This window comes from Pseudonaja textilis, chromosome 5, assembly GCF_049901715.1.
Source record: "Pseudonaja textilis isolate UNSWEBS1 chromosome 5, rPseTex1.2, whole genome shotgun sequence".
In the NCBI taxonomy this organism is placed as follows: domain Eukaryota; kingdom Metazoa; phylum Chordata; class Lepidosauria; order Squamata; family Elapidae; genus Pseudonaja; species Pseudonaja textilis.
In genome coordinates, this window is record NC_141994.1 from 56,950,677 (window position 1) to 56,971,069 (window position 20,393).

At 38.5% G+C, this 20,393-nt stretch overlaps 1 protein-coding gene across 1 annotated transcript in view; it reads left to right on the forward strand.

Annotated features, from left to right (window-relative positions):
• PTN (pleiotrophin) overlaps window positions 1-20,393 on the forward strand; it is a 102,161-nt gene that overhangs the window by 56,233 nt on the left and 25,535 nt on the right. Inside the window, exons 2-4 of the mRNA XM_026722596.2 lie at window positions 4,579-4,688; window positions 12,539-12,712; window positions 20,010-20,171. Coding sequence (XP_026578381.1) covers window positions 4,580-4,688; window positions 12,539-12,712; window positions 20,010-20,171 — 445 coding nt within the window. The 5' untranslated portion in view covers window position 4,579. The remainder of the gene's footprint in view (window positions 1-4,578; window positions 4,689-12,538; window positions 12,713-20,009; window positions 20,172-20,393) is intronic.

Sequence of the window (20,393 nt, forward strand, 5' to 3'; positions counted from 1 at the left end):
TCATATATTTGGAAAAGGAATGGTGAAAAAAGCTGAGAAGACTGTTAGAGTATGCAGCAAAAATTCAAGTCTAGAAAACACACAGATGACTGACTCAGCAGGATCATTTAACTTCTTTATAAACATAATAAATGAGTAAAGTTCACAATACTATTTGTAGATTCTTTCAACGTAACATAAGCAAAAACACAAGCAGCAGTTTCAATTCTCAGCAAAGCACACAGAGCCCAAACCACACCCAGGCTGTCAGCTCCCATTGGCTAGTCTGTTGCCATGCTTACTCACTTGCTGACTTTGTTAACCATGTCTTTGCCAGTTCATGAATATACTCTGACAAAGACTACATATCAAAAGCTTATATTACTTGAGTTAGTCACATTTTTAAAAATATACTCTAATTTTGTTTAGAAAAAAAATACAAAGCAATACAACAACAAAAAATTGTTTGGAAAAAAATACATGCAAATGTGCGTGTATTAGGCAGTCATGAATATGAACCAACTGAAATATGTGTCAGCTTTGAGATTCTAACAAAAATAGTAATAATAGACAAGTATTACATTAAATACGAGTCTGGGGGAGTCTAAATAGTGCTGTGTATAATCATCAGTTATAGACACAATACTAAAATATTAATATTTTCAGGATTTTTTAGCCCATTTTTAATCATCTAATAACTTTTACGTCAAGCAGCTATGTGTCATTTCCAAATATTAAAATACATTCTTCACTGTGGAAGTTGTGTATGCTTTGCTCTCTGCAGTAGAGGGCTTCCCTTCTCAGTAGTATGCATCAATAGCAATTATGTGGCTTTTTCACAAGATGGCTACCAGCAGGAGCCTCTTAAGAGTGCCAAATGACATTTTCAAACACATTTCATGGTGAGAATTGCATCTTCCCTTGTCAGATTAGAGCCGGAATCTTTTAACTTTCTTTTCAACGTGAATTTAAAGCCTGCCTTTTTGAAAACTGTGAGGGTTGCCTGAAGATGGGACGGAAAGATTGTTTCCCTCAAGATCAGTCTCACTAAAATGTAAAATTTACCTTCAGTTTTCCATTAGTAGCAGGGCAAATGCCTTTAAAGAGATAGTGAAGAGCTATATTGCTAGTCTAAGATTGTCTTCTTAGACAATCTTTTCTTCTTTAGTCTAAACATTTTCTTCTACTGGTAGTCATGATTACATTTGCCATGTGGCAACTTAATTGAAAAGTCCACTTTATTTATAAAGAATCAGTTTGGAATAGACTGTAATACAAAATTTTCATTGCTAACCAAGATAATTGTTAAGTGAATTTTGCCCTATTTTACGATCTTTCTTGCCACAGATGTTAAGTAGATTATTTCAGTTGTTAAATGAGTCACACTATTGTTAAGTGAATCTGGCTTCCCCATTGACTTTGCTTGTCAGAAAGTTGCAAAAGGTGATCACATGATCCTCCAGGAAACAGTAACTGTCATAAGTATGAACCAGTTGCCAAGCAACCAATTTTTGATCATATGACCACAGGGATGCTGCAACGGTCATATGTGTGTGTGAAAAATGGCCATAAGTCACTTTTTTCAGCGCTGTGTTGTCACTTTGGACAGTCACTAAACAAATGGTTGTAAGTCAAGGACTACCTGGATTGAATTAGTGTGTTTGAATGAGTGCATGCCTTCATGTCACTTTTTGATGCCTACGGTTGATTATCTTTGCAGTTTTCCTGGCAATGTTTTGAAGTAATTTATGATTGCCCACTTCCTAGGACATTAACTAGGGCATCTGTTGGAACCCTGACAAGAGGAGGAGACTGGTTCAAGGTTACTCAGGTGGTTTTGTGCCTAAGGAGAACTAGAACTCCCAATCTCCCAATTTCTATCCTGATCAGAGGTGATATTCAGCAGGTTCTGACCAGTTCTGGAGAGCCGGTAACGGAAATTATGAGTAGTTCGGAGAACCAGCAAATACCACCTCTGACTGGCCCTGCCCCCATCTATTCTCTGCCTCCTGAGTCCCAGCTGATCACCTGGGTCTTCTTTTGTTGCCTTGCACAGGAAAACGGAGCTGGAAAGCAGGTTAGTGGGGTGAGGAGAGAACAGAGATTTTGCAGTAACCTTCCCCTGTCCTGCCCATCAAGCCACACCCACCAAGCCACGCCCAGAGAACCAATAGTAAAAATTTATGAATCCCACCACTGATCCTGATGCCTTAACTAGTACACCAAACAGGCTCATTTATGGGCAATCAGGATTTTATTGTGTCTGGTTTTAGAGCAGCATGAGCTTTGATTCATTTATTTTGGTAATGCGACTGCCTATCTGTGAAGTAATCAGAAAGAGATCATTTTTAACAGTCAAGTGATAAAGGCAGAGCTTTTCAGCAGAAAACTACTCTGACAAATATATTGATGAGACCTTTTATGCCATTTTTAAAACGGTAATAGGTTCCTAAGACTTACCACGTGGGATCCAAAGGTTAAGTACAGAACTATCTCACCCACCTAGAAGTAGGAAGTTCAAAATGTAGGGTGAGTCTCAACAAGAATTCCTTGAACAGTTAAAGAGTTATGGCATATGATGGGACGGAACAATGCATGTCCATCAAATTCATGGCCATGATACATTCTCATCTGAGGAAGCCTGTACAGGATAGCTTCATGTTCAATGCTTCAGAGTCCTACCACATGGGAATCATAATCTGTGCTCTTGCTAAGCCTACCTCCACCCCCCATGGCTTGCGTGGCATTAGGCCAGTTATGATTTTTTCCTAATGCAGATAATTTAGTTCTTGTCTACTTTCTGAAAATCAGCTTGTTTGTTTTCTGTATATTTCAGGGGAGAGAAAGTCCTTTTGTTGTGGTGTTATGCCTTTCCTACCAGCTCTCTGATTCCTACAGTTAAACCCCAATCCTTCCAAAGATGAGACATTGCTGGCTTAGGAAGAGATCCTACTACTGTGATAGCTAGTTTACAGCCACATTTGGTAGGACAACATAAGGAAAAAGGCAGATTGATTTTAAAGCAACCTGGGTATATTTTGTAAATCCAGCAGATGCTGAGTTGGAAGATCAAAGAAATTTGCCCTAGTTAACTCACTGATATGAATCTTGATTCATTATTTTTGGAATGAGGGCAATACACACATTCAAATTAAAGCAGATAAATGGAGAAACTTATATAAACCGCACTGAATGTAAAAAAAAAAAACCTATGAACTAATTGAAATACATTTCAGTACATTTCCCCCACCAAATCAGCCTTACTTTCCAATTACAAATATGTTGTTTGATGTCATTTTACTTTTAGGTTATTCTTAGTTTGTAAACTAGTCAATTTTATTGACATCTGCTTTCATTTTCTTGTTAATGTTTTTGCTCAGGTCTCAGAGGAGCCCACTTAGCTTGCCTATTCAAATTTGTGACTGCCACAAACAACACAAAACACTTCCCTTCCTCTGGTAATTTTTAACGTTTGCAAACCTCTTCATAATTTTTGGATGCCACAGTGAATATTTTATTTATATTATTATATATTTCATATATTTTATTTATATTATTTGTATCCCACCTGTATCATTTTAAAAATAACTCAACATATCCAACATCCCTTTCTCCTCCTCTTTTCCTCACAACAACCACAACCCTATGAGATAGGTTATGCTGAAAAAGAGTGACTGGCCCAAAGTCACCCATCCATTTTGTGGATTACTTGCTAATTATTGTTCTGACAATATCAGCATATGTGATGCAAATACGAAAGCACACATTTATACAAATTTTACTGAACATTCAGTCTTTTCTAATGCTTTGCTGCCATTACTCTTCTCATCTTTTGTTGATATCATTACCCTATATATACTTGACATTAAACTGTACTGGATCCTATGGGATTACATGCTGCTACATATATATAACATTGCATAGTATGCTTGATGTTTGAGATAACAGTGTGATTCCTCTGAGGGCCTCAGTTGCCATATTTGGCAAGATGATGTCATAGACACTCCTAACAACAACTGTGTAGTTTATCCGATTGAAAACAAGGGCAGTGAAGACTGATCATCTCTGCAGACATCTAAGGGCAGTGAAGACTAAGCCAAAATAAACAATGCAGAGAATTCATAGAGAAAAGAAGAAGAATCTAGTATTAAATACTCTTAAGTTTGGTATTTAGATTTGGGAGCAAGGGAAATTGGTTGATAAGCAAAGTGAGTGTGCTAATTTAGCACTTACACCGATGTGAAAATATGTTCTGTGAATGTTTATTATGTTACATACCCAGCAGAAACTAAAGCGATAGCACAACATTGTTAACAAATAACGTTATAGGTGCAGATAAGTTCCATGCCAAAAACTGTGGTTATCTGTTGAATATCATGATTGCTAATGAGGACAACCTTTGCCTTTCCGTATGGCCGGGGAGTTCTTGTCTAATGAGCTCATTCTCTAATCTGTTACTAATGTGCACTAGATTCCTTTGATCCATTCTCGGTGCATTCTGGATGCCAAAGATGGTTCTTTTTATCACTTCGGAGCTGTCCTTACCTATTTACTGATATCTGATGTAAACTTTATTTTTTTCCCCTCATTAATTTCCAGAATGCAGAAACAACAAGAACAGTGTCAGATATTTGCAGTTCTTATCTTCACATTTATTTTCCTGCTGGCAGCTGTGAGCACTACCGAGGCTGGCAAAAAAGAAAAAATAGGTAAGTGCAAATAATTATAGACACTTAGAGAGGTGGAGGTATGTTGTAATTTCTGCTTCCACCTCTGGTTTACTGATGGTTGGTACTGAAGTGATCTGTTTCAGGTAAGTGAAAAAAAAATACTGCACAATGTTGGGCTTAAGTCTCTTTTTTTAAATACATATCACTGGTATCTTTAAGAGAGATGAGTGGGGCTTCAAAGCTGGAAGCCAGGTCTTTAGTTTTTATGGAAAGCATCCTCTTGGAGCAAAACAAAAAAATGGCTCCTTGTGTACTTCACTTGTATCAATTAAAATTGTGGCATCTACTTCTACAGGATGAGAATGAATTGGCTTCACTTCCATGCTTTCCCAGCCAGACCATGAGGCTACCATCCCCTGAAACAAGGCATGGAAGCAGAATGCATCAGCTGTGCCCCTTATAACCTTTAGCTGAACCAATCTAATCAGAGATTGCAAAATCCAAAAGATTTAATTCAAGAATAGGTACCAAATCTTATGAGATATCAGACGATTGCCTGAACTCTCAACAGATTTCGGGGGTTCTTTTAGAATACATAATAACAAAGTTGGAAGGGATCTTAAAGGTCTTCTAATGATCATCCAATCCTCTACTCAAGCAGGAGATCCTATATGATTCCAGACAAATGGCTGCTGAATCTTTTCCTAGAGTACTGCATCCAGTTTTGTTCACATTATAAAAAAGATGTTGAGACTCTAGAAAAAGTACAGAGAAGAGCAACCAGGATGATTAGGAGACTGGAGAATAAGGCATATGAAGAACTGTTACAGGAACTGGGCTTGGCTAGTCTAGTGAAGAGAAGGACCAGGGGAGACATAATAGCAGTCTTCCAATATTTGAGGGGCTGCCACAGAGAGGAAGGGGTCAAGCTATTTTCTAAAGCACCTGTAGACCAGACAAGGAATAATGGATGGAAACTGAACAAGGAGAGATTTAACCTGGAAATAAGGAGAAACTTTCTGACAGTGAGAACAATCAACCAATGGAACACCTTGCCTTCAGAAGTTGTGGGAGCACCATCACTTGAGACTTTCAAGAAGAGATTGGACTGCCATTTGTCAGAAATGGTGTAGGGTCTCTCACTTGGGTGAGGGGTTGGACTAGGGGGTTGGACTAGATGACCTATAAGGTCCCTTCCAACTCTGATTATGTTATTATTATGTTATTTTCTTAAAAGCCTCCAGTGTTGGATCATCCACAACTTATGAAGGCAAGCTGTTCCACTGGTTAATTGTTCTCACTGTGAGGACATTTCTCCTAAGTTCTAAGTTGGAGCTCTCCTTGATAGATTTTCATCTGTTACTTCTTGTCCTGTCCTCAGGTGCTTGGGAGGTTTACTTCCTCTTCTCTGTGACAGTCCCTCAAATGTTGTAATCTTATCCATAACAATGCTGAATCTCAATAGATGGCATGCTTTCACATTCCTTGAGCCTCTGTTTTAATTTGGGAGTTTTTGTGGGTGAAAAAGTGCCCGTAGAAGTCACACTGCCAACTCCAGTATAATTAATGGGGTGTGTAACCTCATACTATTCCTGCATTTGTAGGAGGAGTGGACACATTCCGTTTTTTGACATTGTGACTCACACTGATAGCTATTTTAACTGCAACAATAGTAATACTGATAATTTAGAGAAAAAGACAAAGTAAAATAAATTTACATGCAGAGTTTATGTATAACCAGAATAAGTAGGTGACTTTCAATGCTATTAGCCATTCAGTTTACTGTTGCTCATAAGAAAAGCCCAATTAGGACTAAAGAGGAAAACCAATACAATTAGATTCTATATCAAGAACTCAGAAACATTAAAGAAAATTCATATGGAATGTACTGTACATGCCAAAGAGATTTACAGTTTTTATCCACTATTGATACATATCTACTGTGGGTTCTCCACTATGGGGTTGTCTACCCTTGTTATAGGACACTTAAAATTGGTCTTTTAATCAAAATGTCTCCCAAAAGATAGAATAGCTTCTATCTTTTGATTTAGTGCAGATAGCAAAGATGCCTCTAAGAATAGTTAAATGTTATATATAGAATACACTCCAAGATGAGAAGATGTATAATCTTCTCATCTGTGATATTAGTTGCTGACACTCTGGAATCCCTTTTAAAATACTTCTTTTATAAACTAAGGCAGCTTCAGTGAAAAAAAAAAGAATGTGCCAAATGCTAACCACGAGATGAAACAGGCATGGAGAAATGTGACTGCGATTAGTAAAGAAAACCAGGATATGTAATGTTTAAATCACCTTTTTCTTAAACACCATCTTCATTTTTTTTAAAAAAAAGTTGATTAGCCCATTCTGTCCTTACATTATCTTACACTAAAATAAGGCTGCTGAATTTTAATTTGTTGAAAATTGGCAGCAGCGGAGTGGATCTACTGCATGGCTCTCTGAGAGCACTGATTGTATTAATTCATTCAGGTATAATCAATCGGTAGTCCCCAGATGCTGTTCAGGTTGCTGGATGTTGAAAATCAGCAAAAATGAACAATGATAGGTTCCTCACTTGTAATCAAGCAGGACATTTTAATCACCATCTAACTGTAGATCATAGAAGATATGGGTTGGGAGAGACACTGAGGATCATCAGATCCAGAGGGGGTATTCAGCAGGTTCTGACCAATTCTGGAGAACCAGTAGTGGAAATTTTGAGTAGTTCAGAGAACTGGCAAATACCACCTCTGACTGGCCCCACCCCCTTCTATTATCTATTAGTAACTGCCCCCCTCCCCCTTCTATTATCCCAGCTGTTCGGCTGGGTCTTCTTTTGTTGCCCTGCACAGGAGAATGGAGCTGGAAAGCAGGTTAGTGGGGTGGGAAGGGAATGGGGATTTTACAGTATCCTTCCCCTACCATGCCCACCAAGCCACATCCACCAAGCCATGCCCACAGAACCAGTAGCAAAAAAATTTGAATCCCACCACTGATCAGATCCAATCCTCTACCCAGTGCAGGGACCCACTACTAAAGCCTCTTTAACAAATGATAACCGGAGGGCTATCATAAAATATGATTTCAGCAACAGAGTGGTCAATGCTTGGAATGCTCTACCCGATTCTGTTATTACAGCCTCAAACTCTCACAGCTTCAGTCTCAAACTGTCTACCATGGACCACACCCCATTCTTAAAAGGTCCTTAAAGGGGGTGTGCATAAGCGCACCAGCGTGCCTACTGTCCCTGTCTTATGGTCCCCATTTATCTATATTTACTTCCTTTTGTCGTGTTTATGTTCATACTTATACTTGTTATCTTGTAGCTATTTGACAACAAATAAAATAAACAAATAAAACAATGTTTCCCAACTTTGGCAAATTTGAAATTGAATGTCTGGATTTCAATTCCCAGAAATTCCCAGCTACCCTACCAGCAAAACAAACAACTCTATCACATAAGAGAGGTTGTTGTGGGCAGCTTTTGTTTTATTTGAAGATTTTTCTTTATGACAAACCAAACCTACTACCTTGTAGTTGAAACCCATTGTATCTCATGCTGGAATAACTCCAAACAATTTTGCTCCATCTCTTACAAGACAGTCTTTCAAATATTTAGAGACAGCTATCATTTTCTTTCTGCATTTTGTCTTCCCAGAATAAATATACCCAACACTTCCCACAAGTTAAATGGCTTTGTGCCATAGACAACAAACAGATGTACTATTAAAAAAATACTTTTCAGGTATTTTTTATTGTTATTTATTACTACAAATTCTATGCTTCTCCATTTCCTGTGACCTTGACTGGCTTATAATATTAATAGCAGAATATTTTTTTAAAAAAATTAATACATTTATAACTAACCAATTCAATGCCCCTTTGTTTGGGATGACATTTTATTCATCCCCAAATTAAGAGTCATATTTTTACAGATTTCAGAAAGTAAAAAAGTGACAATTTCCTCTACTCAGTCATGTCCGATTCTTTGGGGTGATACTTCTCACCATTTCCTAACTGAGGGAACCAACATTGTCTTAAGATGCTTTTGTGTTGATGTAGCCAGCATGATTATAAGTTGAGGCACATGGAACGTTATTACTTTCCCATCAAAGTAGTACATACTTATCTACTTGCCTTTGCTTGCCTTTGAACTTCAGGAGCTGGGACATGGGACAAGTAATGGGAGCTCTCCCCATTGTTTGGTGCTTGGGTCTCGAACTGCCATCCTTTTGGTCGACAGCCTAGAATCTTAACTGAAGGGAGTGGTCTAAATACCGGAGGACAAACCATTCTAAAAAGAGGTTGACCATACTGCAAAGGCTGTAGTTGAAGATCTCTGATAATGATATTTCTATTCTGGGGAGAAGAGACCCTCAGCAAGTCCTCTCTTCCATATTTTACTCAGCAGGCAAAGTCAATATGTAATAGTCATGAAAATATCCAGATCTTGAGTAACACATAATCTTAAAAGTAACTGCCAGTCACTTCAATTATATCTGGTAGCTAATTGACAGACCATGCTATTCCCATAGTATTAGTATTACAAGGATAAGCCTAAACGTATCTATAACTAACCAGTTTGCTGAACATTGCAAAAGGTGAAGCTTCAAATATATGAAGATTTTAATTCACTTATGCACACACTCAGATAGGTCCCCATTGTTCTTCACTAGTTTTTTTCTTTAGATTCAGAAAAGATATTCAAAAGTGTGATCGATTCCCCAGTATGGAATGCTAAGGGTTCGACTTAGTTCAACTTGTAAAACCCAAATCCATTGGTTAAAATGAATGGTGCAACTCCTACCATTTTAGCCTTTAGCCTTCCTGAGACTTGGATAGAGTGAAGGGAGCACCCGTTGGGTCCTCCTAGAAGTTGATTGAGGAAACAGGTTTTTAGTTTTTGTTTTCAGGTTTGGTTTTAGGATTTTATCATTTTATAGTTTGTGGTTTTACTATTGGCATGAACCTCCCAAAGTTGTGTTTTAAGATGGACAATCATACAAATCTTTTAAATAAACGCATTCTATCATTCTTCTCTAGTGGCCATCATATGATCTTGGTTAGGCAATGAAATCTAATTGATTAGATTCTCTTACTGTATGCAGGGCTGGGCTGCTGGGGGTTTGCAGAGGTTTGGGAGAACCACTAGCTAAGATTCTGCACGGTTCAGAGAATCCTCAAATCCCACTCCTGACTGGCCCTGCCCACACCGCCCCTCCCCTCCCAGGAGTCCCCATGCAGCCAGTTTTGGATGCAGATAAGTGCAGGGTCCACGCGGAGGCTTGGGGAGGGCGAAAAATGGGCCTACAGAAAGTTCAGGAAGGCCTGAAACAGGCCCATTTCTGGCTTCCAGAGAGCCTCCAGAGCCTGGGGAGGCCATTTTCACTCTTCTGGGGGTTCGAGGAAAGCCTCTTGAGCCAGGAAAGGATAAAAACGCCCCCCCCCCCTTTGTGGCTCAGGAGGTCGACTAGGCCATGCCCACCATGGCCACATCCACTCAGCCACCGGTCAGAGAACCTGTTGCTAAAATTTTTGAAGCCCACCCCTGACTGTATCTGGTCTGACTTCATGGCTGCTTGCCTATTCATCAATTCATTTTTTTCCCTTCATAAGTGCTGGATGGCAGACTGATGAAAGTATCTGTATTTACTTATTATAGGATGCATTGGAAAGTATATAAGGGTCTTATATAAGGGTCTGATAAAGACTATTTCTATTTTCCACTGGCTCCACAGACATGTAGCTCCCAAAATAACCAAACAATTCCTGGTTTGAGAAAGTCACCTGTCTTTCTAGGAATAGCCAATAACCAGGCGTCAGTATTTTCTAGGAAGAACCAAAACCAGGTGCCAATATAGCAGAGAGTCTGGATGCACAGGCATTTATTTTGTGCTTGCTTTGTTCACAGTTCTATTACAGATATTACCAGTTTTGTTGAGCAAGCTCATCCATGCTATTCCCACCCCCCATGGGACAGATTCAACAGACATAACATTGTCAAGTGCTTTGTGCTTTGTTTTAGAACATAGAGAAGCCATTAACGTTTTTTTTCTTTTTTTGATAAAGAATCTAGGGACTTGCCAAAGCGACAAGATGCTGATGATGTGTTTCACTGTAAGTGGCAATGGAGGAATTAAGTGCAGTAGAATTTGACAGCCTGGGCTCATTGGTTTATGACAAGGAATACATGTACAGCACTGCACCTGGAATAAGTGTCTGACTCAGTAAAGTTCTTAGAAAGGTCAAAATTTGACATTGTGGGAGGACCTGCTCTGTATAAAAGAGCTGCAGAGTTTTATAATAAGTTAATTGAAGCCATTTCAGGAGCTCCCTGTGGCATTAATTAATAATTTGACAGCAGTTACATTATGTCCCTATAGATCAGATGTGTCTCAGACATATGAAAGATATACGATAGTAATTATCATAGCATTTAAAGCAATTATATAAATTGTTTGCAAACCTGGCCAATTAAAGTTACAGATTGAGTGAAATAATTGTTTATCTGTTTTATGTTTCTCTTGGAGACTCTTACCTTCTCTTTTTAGAAGCACACATTTTGCATTTTTAGAAAAGGTATAAAAAGGGCAATCCAAGAATGATATATGGCTTTCTAGCATCCTGTTTTATGGTTTCATACAAGGTAAAAGCAGAATTCTGAGCTCCCTACTTTTGCATTTTTGGAGCAATGGGGTTAAATAGTCACAATGAAGGACTTATAGTAAGCTTTGCATATGTTTAAGAAAAGTGGTTCACGACGTACTGCACAGAATCTCAAACTCCTGGAACTCCTGGAAGTCATCCATTTTCAGTTAGAACATCTGTAACAATGTGTCAGCCTTTTGTAGTAGTATATACAGGAAACCAAAATCATGAGCAACAACACTACCTTTATTGTACGGCTATAGGACCAGAATCTTGGAAGTCTTAAAGCACTGGCCCTCTCCCTTGCCCTTACTTTCCAAACAACTGGGGAGAGTCCTTTTTGAGATGCTTTCTCCATCCCCATTCCTCCTGGAGGCTGAGATATCTCTTGTCAGACTATTGTCTAGGTCAAGGGTCTCCAACTATGGCCACTTTAAGCCTGGAGGAATTCAACTCTCAGAATTCCCCAGCCAGCTTTGGGAGTTGAAGTCCTCCAAGCTTAAAGTGGCCAAAGTTGGAGATCCCTGGCCTAGGCTGCAGCTCTTTCTTCAGTCTCCCAAAGTTATTCTCAGAGTCCATTACAGAAAGAACTCTTGATTTTCATACCTGGGCACCAAAATGTATTTATTTGTTTGTTTGCTTTGTTTCTTCATTCATTCATTCATTCATTCATTCATTCATTCATTCATTCATTCATATTTCATACTTCTTAACTGTCCGTCTCCCTTAGAGAGGCTTCTGGGCTGGTTTAATAAAATTAAACATTAAAATCAGAATAATATTTAAAATTATACAACAACATTGTCTCTGTCAGGATTCCGGCAGTAACACCAATTAAATCATGAGTCTCAAACCAAAACTTCAAAAAGATTTATTGGGAGTTAACATGTCCGGCACTGCCTGTGTATAGCTGACTCTGAGACACCTAATTCATTATCACCTTGATCCTGGTTTTTCCCCACCCCCTGGTTGTATCATAATTCATATTCTCCAATGAGACACATCCATAGCTAAGACTCATCAATCATGTTCTCCAGTTAGATATTTGCACAGCAGAAAATTCAGTCACCTAGTTACTATCTTTAAAAAACTATTTATGGAATGCATTTTTGATTTCCAAGCTGCCACACTGCTCTTTCAAACCCTTTTCCCTCCTCCCTTTCTGTTGGCAACTCTAAAAAGACCATAGAAATATTTTATGAGTTGACATTCTCCTGCTTTTTCCTTATGACTCTTTTCAGAGAAGAAGATGAAAAAATCAGATTGTGGAGAATGGCAATGGAGTGTCTGTGTGCCTACAAGTGGAGATTGTGGCCTTGGAACCCGTGAGGGAACTCGGAGTGGCATTGATTGTAAGCAGACAATGAAGACTCAAAGATGTAAGATTCCCTGCAACTGGAAGAAGCAATTTGGAGGTAATGCCCATGGGGTTTTGATTAATCATTATTAGAGATTAATCTTTTTTAAAAAAAAAAAAACTTGCAATTTGGAATAAAAAATCCCCTTTAGTAAGCCAAAATTTAAATATTTAATATTTAATAGAAGTATTAAAACACAACCAACATCAAGGCATCTATTTATTTAGATTACTTAAACCTGTCTTTTTCAATGTTGAAACATATTAGAACATCATCATCCAGAATTCCAGTCAATGGCCTGGAAAGACAGAAAGGCAGGAAAACAGGAAGATGAGAGAAAGGAAAGAGAAAGAGAGAGAAAGGAGCAGGAAGACAGAGAAACAGAAAGAGAGGAAGATGAAAAAACAGAAAGGGAGGAAGACAGAGAAATGGAAAGAGAAGAAGACAAGAGGAGACAAAGAAAGAAAGAGAGAAAGAAAGAAAGACAGGAAGACAGGGAGGCAAGAAAGAAAGAAAAGCAAGCAAGAAAAAAAAGTCAGCAAGAAAGAAATCAACAACCAAGCAAAAACAAAAGAAAGACTGAAAGAAAGAAAGAAAGAAGGAAAGTCAATCAGAAAAAAGAAATTTCCAGCAGGCAGATAGGTAGATAATTCAGTCTCCCATTTATATTAAAAACTTATTATTCTGTTTAATGAGTTTGATAGTAGTGAATGATTGATCCAAACATTTAGTACAAGGGTCTTCTTTAAAACTTGTGGACTTCAACTCCAGAATTCCTGAGCTAACATGACTGGAGGAGGAATTCTGGGAGTTGAAGTCCACAAGTTTTAAAGCTGTCAAGTTTGAAGACCCCTGATAGCATGCGGTATATTCAATCAGGCAGGGAAATATATTTAGCAAACTTTCATTCCTCTCTTCAAGTTACCAAGAAAGATGAATGAAAAGGAAAGGAAAGGAAAGGAAAGGAAAGGAAAGGAAAGGAAAGGAAAGGAAAGGAAAGGAAAGGGGAAGCTTATTTGGAGTATTTTATGGTGTGTGTGTTGTATAAAGGTAGCCCCCAAGTTATGACCACAATTGAGCCCAAAATTTTTCTTGCTAAGCAAGACATTATTAAGGGAATTTTGCCTTATTTTATTACCTTTCTTGCCACAGTTGTTAAGTGAACCACTGCAGTTGTTAAGTTATTAGCATGGTTTTAAGATATGTCCAGCTTCCCTATTGACTTTGCTTGTCAGAAAAATAGAATAGAACAGAAGAGAACAGAAGAGAACAGAATAGAATAGAATAGAATAGAATAGAATAGAATAGAATAGAATAGAATAGAATAGAATAGAATAACAGAGTTGGAAGGGATCTTGGAGGTCTTCTAGTCCAACTCCCAATTAGGCAGGAAACCCTACACCACTTCAGACAAATGGTTGTCTAATCTCTTCTTAAAAACTTCCAGTGTTGGAGCATTTACAACTTCTGGAGGCAAGTTGTTCCACTGATTGATTGTTCTAACTTTCAGGAAATTTCTCCTTAGTTCTAGGTTGCTTCTCTCCTTGATTAGTTTCCACCCATTGCTTCTTGTCCTGCCCTCAGGTGCTTTGGAGAATAGCTTCTCTTCAGTCAAGCTATTCAGTCAAGCAAGATAAGTTGCAAAAGGTGATCACATGACCCTGGGACACTTCAACCATCATAAAAAAACTTGTCAGTTGTCAAGCATCCAAATTCTGATCACATGACCACTGGGATGCTGCAACAGACATAAATGTGGAAAATGGTTATAACTCACTTTTTTCAATGCTATAACTTCGATCACTAAACAAATATTGTAAGTCAAGAACTACCTATAAAGGCATAACCATAAATTCGCTTCTGAACCTCTAGCACTTATGTATTACCCCAATGGCTAATGACATAGAAGCATAGAAAGCATAGAAAAATTACAGATTTTGCAGTTTTCAATACAAGAAAGAAAAATTTGATCCAGAACTTATTGGCAGTTGACTAATATTGCTCAGCTCAATTGCATGTCTCTTCCTCTTGTAGCCATCTGGGCTTGAAGAATTTCTGCTTTGCCTCTTCCAGCCCAAGAATTTTGATTTTTGTTCTTCATACTCTTCCATGTGGGAACAATCTTCAGCATATCTGGCAAGATGGGGAAGTGTATTTTACTCCTCTGGATGTATACTTGCTCTAATTATGCCACACACCTATCTCTGTAAGTTACAAGGACAATTTGTATGAGCTTCCTCCATAGTCTTGGTCTGAAGATCATGATATGACCTGTATTTTGTGCAGAATTTTAATTGGCATCCCATGAAGGTGGCTGAAAAAAAAAGTGGGAATTGGAATGGTGATGCTACCCCATGCACTTTTTGCCTCAGTGAAATAAATTGATAAAAGTAAAAGGTAAAGGTTTACCCTGCCCAGTTGTGTCTGATTCTAAGGGGCGATGCTAATATCCTTTTCTTAGCCCAGGAAGTCAGCATTGTCCAAAAATATGATCATACACTGCACAGAACGCCATTACCTTCCTACCTAAGTGATACCTATTTATCTATTTGCATGCTTTAAAACTGCTAGGTAGGCAGCAGCCTGGGGCAGATAACAGGTATTCACACTGTCTCGTGGAATTTGGGTCTTGAACTTGGACTGTCCGAGCAGTCCAAGCTTTCCAAGCTTGGCATCCTTAATCCCTGACCCACTGTGCCCCTAAAATAAGTTGATGCAAAGTATTATTCTAAATCAAGAGTAAAAACAAGCATACTTGTAGTTAAAGTAAAATATCAGATAAAATATCTCCCTAAAGAAAATCACCAGAGAAGGTACCAAAGTAATCTCCCAAGTCAAGGAGTTCCACTGTTTAATGTGGCCACCACCATTTCCACACTTTGGAGCTGCAATCCCTGCCTTTTCTAAATGGCAAAATAACTCTTGAGAGTTGATGGGGGTGAGAAAACATGATTAAAATCTTGGTCTGGAGAAATCCTGAATAGAATAGAGCTGGAAGGGACCTTAGAAGTCTTCTAGTCCAGCCCCTGGCTCAAGCAGGAGAACCTATACCATTTCAGACATGTGATTACCTAGTTTCTTCTTAAAAACCTCCAGTGTTGAAGCATCCACGATTTCTGGAGGCAAATTGTTCCACTGGTTAATTATCCTTACTATTATGAAATTTCTCCTTCATTCCAGGTTGCTTTTCTCTTTGATTAGTTTCCAACCATTATTTTTTGTCCTGCCCTCTGGACAATTATCTGAAATTATTGCAGAATAGTGAAAAGTTTCCACTGGTTCTGTCAGAGTGGCTGAAGTTACAGCTACCTATCACAAGGGATCCTGAGGAAGATGATGTCTTGTTCTGTAATGAATGGATAAATTATGTCATCAGTGCATTGTTAACTCATAGGGACCACATAAATAGAGCTTGTCCAGGATGGTTCATTTTGAGACTGGCCTTTCACATCTTCCAGTGGTGCATTCATTTCCTCTGTAATTGGATTATTCCACCTTGCTACTGGTCAATCTCTTCTTTCTTCCACCAATTCCAGGCTTACATTTGTTCCTTACAATCTGAATAACAGTTGATCATCCATACACGAAATATAAATTTACACAGCTCCTCAGCATTCTATGGACTACACAGGATTCAGAGGGCTTGTAGACTATCCCTAACACAGGGGTGGGATTCTACCAGTTCACACCTATTCTCTAGAACCGGTTGTTAACATTCTAAGCAGTTTGGAGAACCAGTTGTTAGAAGAAATTACTGGCCTAATCCTGTAAGGAAGGCAGGAAGGAAACATTTTGATGTTGCTTACAGAAACTGCCTCTCCATTAACCCTTATTATGTCCTTGGCAGGACTAGACTTCCTGTCTCTGGAACTTCTCTGGAGTTTTTTTTCCCCTCCTTTGCTTGTGTGGAGTGACCATTCAAAGTTACAATGGCACTGAAAAAAGTGACTTATGACCATTTTTTACACTTACGACTGTTGCAACATCCCCACAGTCATGAGAGGCCAGGCGAGTAGATGCGTGCCTTGATGTGAGTGATATTGAGTTGGCCACACCCAGCCAAAAACATGACCACCAAGCCATGTCCACCCAGTCACATGAGCACCAGCCATGACCACCAACTTAGCCATGCCCACAGAACCGGTTGTTAAAAAACTTGAATCCAACCCCTGCCCTAACATCAAAAGCTTCACTGAAATTCAAAGGTGAAAGGATTATAGTGTCAAAGTGATAATAGACTCCATGTTTTTTTAAAATAAATAGAGGACAATTTGCACACTGATTTACAGCCAAAGTTTTATTCTTATTATTCCATCATCTGCAATGGGGAACCAGGGATTTGATTATGTTGTAAAATATGTCCTTTCCACCTTCTTGTTCACCATTCTTGTGGCTTTCCCTTTTGATCTTTCCTCCCATTCATCTATCCATAGCACAAACATGCCATAGCAGCATTTTCTCCAGCCTCATTCTCAAGGTACTGCTCATTTTCAACCCATGAATGAGTCAGATTGAAGGTGTCTTTAGATATATCAATGTTAAAGTAGTAACTTCCCCATTATTTGAACAGCATCCAAGGTTGGCCTCAAGGCATGCAACATATATTTTTTTAAAAAATCCATGACCTTGGAGAAAAAACAAATGACTAGTGGTAGAGTGGCAGGATAAAGTTAGCAAACAGAAACTTTGCCACCACAATATTACCAGACAAATCCAATTACAGCACAATTGAAAGTTCTACTCTATTATAGAAATCTTCAAGATGGGTGGTGAGTTTTTAGCTTCCTACCTTGTTTTCTTGACCCGACCCCTTTCAAATTTTGTATTTGCAGTTCTGTCATAGTGAATCCACTTCATCATCTAATGAAAGGATATGTTCCCAAAAAGTTATCTAGTCTTGAAGGTGCTACCAATGTCTAAGACTTTGTGGAGAAGAAGGATAATTCATGTGGCAGGGGCATTTGGGTGGGTGGGGTGGGGTTAATTCTATAAGAGTGAATTCATCTTTATAATTCCCCTTTTAATTCTATTCCCCAGAAAATTATTTGACTGGTATCAGACTTTGTTATCAGTTGAAGTGAATAAACGTAGGATGAGCTCTTTCCCAATTCTTTAGTAGAGTCAAAAAGGTTAATAGATGTATACCTGGATTCGATCATTTTCACAGTCTTGATCAACAGTGTCTCTGGGATGGGGGAATTATCAACAATGTCAAGATGGTGGCCAGAACTTTGTAGCTGAAACCTTTCCCCATACATACACAAAGAAGGGCAGGGCCTTCATCACATGGCTGTGGCTACTCTCTTTTCTGACAACCCACCCCTACCACTGATTCTTTATTTTATTTAGTTGTGTGTGTTTAAAGGGTTATCCCCCACCCTCTCTCATAGTTTATTATTCACTTATTTTTCCTGGATTCTTCTAATTCTCACTATTTCTTTTTTCCTCCTTTGACTTTGTTTTCCTCTATCCTACCTTTTTACTCTTTACAATTGAAAACAAAGATTAGCTTTTCAATTTTACTTTGTTACTGTATCATCATTTCTGTTGTTCCTCCTATTTGTTTTATATATGTATATATTACATTGGCTCAGTGGCTAAGATGCTGAGCTTGTTGATCAGAAAGGTCAGCAGTTCAGTGGTTCGAATCCCTAGCACCACATAACGGAGTGAGGTCCCGTTACTTGTCTCAGCTTCTGCCAACCTAGCAATTCAAAAGCATGTAAAAATGCAAGCAGAAAAATAGGAACCGCTTTGGTGGGAAGGTAACAGCATTCCGTGCACTATCGGCATTTAGTTATGCCGGCTACATGACCACAGAGACATCTTTGGACAGTGCTGGTTCTTCAGCTTTGTAATGGAGATGAGCACCACCCCCTAGAACTGGAAACGACTAGCACGTCTGTGCGAGGGGAACCTTTACTTTTATTTTATCTGGATTCTATAAAGGGATTAAGGTCCATTTTGACAGAATATGGAATAACAGAGTTGGAAGGGTTCTTGGAGGTCCTCTAGTCCAACTCCTTGCTCAAGCAGAAAACTCTATACCATTTGGGACAAACGGCTGTCCAATCTCTTCTTAAAAACTTCCAGTGTTGGAAAATTCACAACTTCTGGAGGCAAGTTGTTCCACTGATTAATTGTTCTTACAGTCAGGAAAATTTCTCCTTAGTTCTATGTTGGATTCCTCCTTGATAATCTTCCATCTGTCACTTCTTGTCCTGCCCTCAGGTGTTTCGGAGAATTGGTTGATCCCCTCTTCTCTTTGGCAAACCCTCAAATACTGGAAGACTGCTATTATGTCAGCCCTAGTCCATCTGTTTGTTAGATAGAAATACTCAGTTCCCATAACCATCCATCATATGCTTTCGCCTCCAGTCCCCTTTATTGTTCTTCTCTGCACTCAGCATCTTTTTTGTATGGTGGTGACCAAAACTGGATGCAGACTTAGTCTTAGACTTAGAAGACTCAGAATAACTTTATTGTCACTTTAAATGTACACTAATCGGCATGCATTAAAATGAAATTTTGTTGCATACCTCTAATATACACTACACATATACACATGACAAAAATATGAAAATATAAAAAATAATAATAAATTTATAAATATGCATATGTCCACATACCAAAACATATTATATGCCACAGAGAAAAACACAGTCTAGTTTGGATGTATACATGTACAAGGCGAGAAAAACTAATCTTGTGAGTTCACCAGACAGATGGCATAAGGAGCAAAGTTGTTACAGAATTGGGTAGACCTGCTAGAAATACTTCAAAGTTTTCTAAGTGTGGTCTTACCAGTGCAGTATAAAACGATGCTACCATTTTGTAATAAAATTAGATAGGAGAATTTTGAAGTAATTATACGATAAGTAGCAGAATATGATAAGATTAACATTCATGGCAAAGGTATTTGTACATCATTCTCACATTATTTTCTCCTCCCCTCCTATTAAAAGGCATTCGCTCTATGGTAAATTTTCCTCACGATTCTGTTACCTTGAACTCAGAGAGATGTGATTGTGACATCAGTATGCAATGTGCATCCTGGTTTTGTGAGCACTCCATTTCCATCTTGTTTATATATCTGTTTCTAATGAGCTGGAGCCAATACCTTTCGGGAGTGTATTTGAAAACCTGCTTAATTCATTTGTACAAATTCAATTTCGAGTCCATGATACAGTGACAGTGGAAGTGGTTTTATGGTTTCCGCCATGAAAATCTGCCTTATTGCCTGCATTATTCTAAATAAAAGCTGGATAAAATATCTTTGTTATTTTACTGAGTCTTGCTTTTTATCAGCTGCTGATAATGAAAAAAAAGTAACACGGTCATTTATTTTTCACAGCGGAATGTAAATATCAGTTCCAGGCATGGGGAGAGTGTGATCTAAATACTGCTCTGAAGACTCGAACTGGAAATCTAAAACGAGCTTTACACAATGCGGACTGCCAGAAGACCGTCACCATTTCAAAGCCTTGTGGGAAGCTTATCAAACCAAAACCTCAAGGTAAAATCTTTATTTTTAAAGAAATGATTGGGTTAGGGGCTTTCCCATCAATGCTCCTAAATGTAATCCTTTAAAATTTCCATTTGCCAAGGAAATAAAATTGTAGTATCCAAGTTTTCTGCGCAAAGGATAAAACTATGGAGGAAGACCCTCAGTGATCCAGGGCATCATGCTTTCACAGAGAGGTATTTGGATGGCCCAAAGAATAAAGGAATTTAGAGA